Source organism: Mus caroli, chromosome 3 (assembly GCF_900094665.2).
Source record: "Mus caroli chromosome 3, CAROLI_EIJ_v1.1, whole genome shotgun sequence".
Taxonomy (NCBI): domain Eukaryota; kingdom Metazoa; phylum Chordata; class Mammalia; order Rodentia; family Muridae; genus Mus; species Mus caroli.
The window spans coordinates 35,591,341-35,594,699 of record NC_034572.1 but is presented as its reverse complement, the minus strand read 5'-3'; the positions used below and the strand labels follow the sequence as shown (position 1 = coordinate 35,594,699).

General features: G+C 40.6%; 1 protein-coding gene across 1 annotated transcript in view; it reads right to left on the bottom strand.

Annotated features, from left to right (window-relative positions):
• Positions 1-2,241: 2,241 nt before the first annotated feature.
• LOC110291106 (la-related protein 1B-like) overlaps positions 2,242-3,359 on the bottom strand; it is a 71,002-nt gene continuing 69,884 nt past the window's right edge. The window contains exon 8 of the mRNA XM_021158062.2: positions 2,242-2,878. Within this exon, the coding sequence (XP_021013721.1) occupies positions 2,732-2,878 (147 nt within the window). The 3' untranslated portion in view covers positions 2,242-2,731. The remainder of the gene's footprint in view (positions 2,879-3,359) is intronic.

Below are 3,359 nucleotides of genomic sequence, written 5' to 3'. Positions count from 1 at the left end.
AGCACTCACATGGCACCCCACAACTATCTGTAGCTCCAGTTTCAGGATCTGCCATCTCCAGACATACTTGCAGGCAAAACACCAAAGAGCAGAATATAAAAATGGTTTAAAACGTACCTAAACATAAAATCAGACAGCACGGAGTCAATATTGTTGGTGAGTAAAATGCCAAATAGATTAGTCAATGAATATAAACATTCCCCTAAGGACAAGAAGAGACACGACCAAGCAATCTACAAATAATACAAACAACAGACAATGCAAGTTCTCATTCAGTAATCTGAGCAAGATGACAACAGGCCAGCAAGACAGTTCAGAAAGTAAAGGCCCTGCCAGCCAACCCCGATGACCTGAGTTCAATCCCCCCGGCCCACACTGTGAGGACAAGTGCCTTCTGCGAGTTGTCCTTTGACCACCACATGTTCACTGTGGCATGTGTCCCAAAAGTGTAAAAAATGATTAAAGAACAAGAAGATGAAAACAATCCGGCCCCCCACCCCCATTTTAATGGAGAGGAAAACTTGTAACTGCTGCTCACAAGGATGGAAGGAAGCACATACCACTGAGCCCCGATATCCAGCTGACACTTTGAATGTAAACCTCTGGAGATGGGACACTGTGTAACTAATGAAGGTTACCATATAAAAATGTAACAGTCATTAAAAGGCAACAGCTCTGAGTAAAAACCAGCACTTTAAAATTCCATATGTGTAGCATAATACCAATTTTGTTTCTTTCTTTTAAAAAAAAAAGTTTTATTTTCTTTTTCGAGCTTTTCTGAATTTCTCAAAGTACATGTATATGCAAAATAAAATATGTATTACAAACTGACTGCACCTCCACAAATAATAATACATCATTACCTGAACAAAATTACTGGCTTAGAAAACCCCTACTTACGTCTACAAGCTCATTTTGTACCCTCCTTTTTTTTTTTTTTTGGAATACTTAAAGTTGCTTTCTAAAGTTAAAACTTCAAAACTGTCACAGTAGACATTATAAACTGTGTTATTAGTATGCATGACAACCTAATGAAAAATTATTTATGAATCAACAACCCTTTCTCAAAAGATTGGCTATCTGTCTTTTTCCTTATGTTTTCCTTCCTCTCCTGCTTCTCTCCCGTTCTCTCACTTTCCCTTTTCTGTTAGGGATGCAGTCCGGGCCTCACAGTGCTATGCAAGCTTTTTGCTTCAGCGACATCACTGCATCTATGTATTTTAGGTTTATTTTCCCCCAGTGGTGAGGATTAAACTCAGGGCCTGATAAACGCCTGGTGAGTGCCCTTCCACTGAGTCACATCCTCAGGAAATATTTTAATATGTAACTTATAAGAACAAGATAAGCTCTCCAGTCTCCTCAAAAAAGACGATAATCAATGCTGTCCTTGAGACTAGGTATTTCTGCTCGTGCGATAAAGTACTTCTGAATCATGCTGTGCTCAGTACAAATGAACCTAAGATCTTCGTCACTGGAGCTTCACCAATGAAACATAATGACAACTGAGCCTAGTAGAATTCAGACACGACAGCATTGTGAATAGAGCATGAATAAAGTTTAAAAGTTGATTCAGATGATTCAAAATAATTTTTTTAAATTCCACAAAACTAAAACTATTATTTATTTTCATCAGTTACAATAGCACTAAGAATTAAAAATCAATTTATTACATCACTTGAGAACAATTATGAGTATAGGACAAGACAAAGAGAACGAAATGGAAACACTAGGTGACCAGTGTGTGACTGCTTGTGACACACCCACAAGCACATGTAAACAGCAAGCACATTCAAAACAAATTCATTTATTTACACAACTATTCCAGTAAAACGCAGTTTCCAAGCAAACGTGCAAGCTTCTGTAGAATCCATCGGCCTGAGTATACACACCCAGCTTACTCCAGTTCAGAAAGTTCCACAGCTACACAGCAGCTGCGACTGCCTCTGACTTGGGAAAAGCAGTGTCCAGACCCACAGGCCTCACTACAGCTACAGTCTGCTATGCATTCCTTTGTTTTGTGTGTGTGTGTGTGTGTGTGTGTGTATGAGAGAGAGAGAGAGACAGACAGAGACAGAGACAGAGAGAGACAGAGAGAGAGAGAGAGAGAGAGAGAGAGAGAGAGAGAGAAGGGAAGAAGGGAATAAAGAAAGGAATAAAGAAAAAGAAACTTTCCTTCTAATTATGTATATACAAGAATAAAATAAATGTATGTTTCATATCCATTTCTGAAGTTAAGGCCTATATATATAATCTTCCCTTGCTTTTTGATATGTTCAAACATCGATTGACAGGGAGACAACTGACTCTTTGAGAGTTATACAGAAGAGATGAATACAATACACTGTATCTCCTGTAAGAGGGATGAGCTGAAATGTCAGGTATTCCGTGCGCCGCAACATGTGTGTTTAAGTGTAATAAATAAAGCAATTTTGTTCTTGTAAACAGTCAAGAAAACGTGATGGCAAAGACTCCATGGGATCCCCTGAGGTCAAGCAGACCTTGTTTGTAGAATCAGGGAAAACATGTGGAGTTCATGTTGCTAGGGAAAAAAAAAAAGACTACAATTTTTTTCCTTTTTGTTTTTCTGATTATCACACTTAAACATCAGAAGATCTATCTACATACACACTGAAGCCAATGTTGATCTCAAGAACACACGACGTTTGTGTAAGTATCTGCTTCCCTGGTACTTCAACCCTAGAGGCCAAGGCGGCACTGTCACTGTGAGTTGTCACTGGGCTCCTGTGGATTTCCCCTGGACCCCCTCCTTGGGACTGCAGTTCTCGGCAGCACTTGGTGGAGGAAGTGTATGGCGAATCTTCTCCTCCCCAGAAGTAGATGAATGTCTTTGTCTTCCAAATCCCTCACTAGAAGGGAGCTGCAAGGCACGAAAGACAGCAGAGCAGACATTTTCACTACCCCCCTCCAAATCTAAGCCAGACTTTCTAACCAGGGCATCCCCATTGGTGCTTAGAGACTCTAGCAGGATAATACGTTCTTACAGCAACTCACAGGACTACATTTACATTTCCTCTGCAGACTGGGGCTAGCTTGTTCAGTCAGTACAAACCTAAGAAGCTTCCCCTATGTCTATGGCCAGGCTATGATCAGGGTGCAATACAGAGCCCTCCCTCTAAGAAAATGGTTCAGTGAGGCCACTTCACTGGCCTTCCTTTAGCTTCTTGGATACATTTCCATTCTAGTCCCTTCCTCACCACCAAGCTCCTGTTGTAGGCTTCTCCAGTGTCCGATGGCTAAACAACAGCTGAATGGCACCAGAAAGGGGGAAAAGATGCCAGGTCAAACAGCCCACAGCCAGTGTGACATTTCACTCAGGATTCTTTTTTTTTTTTTTTTTT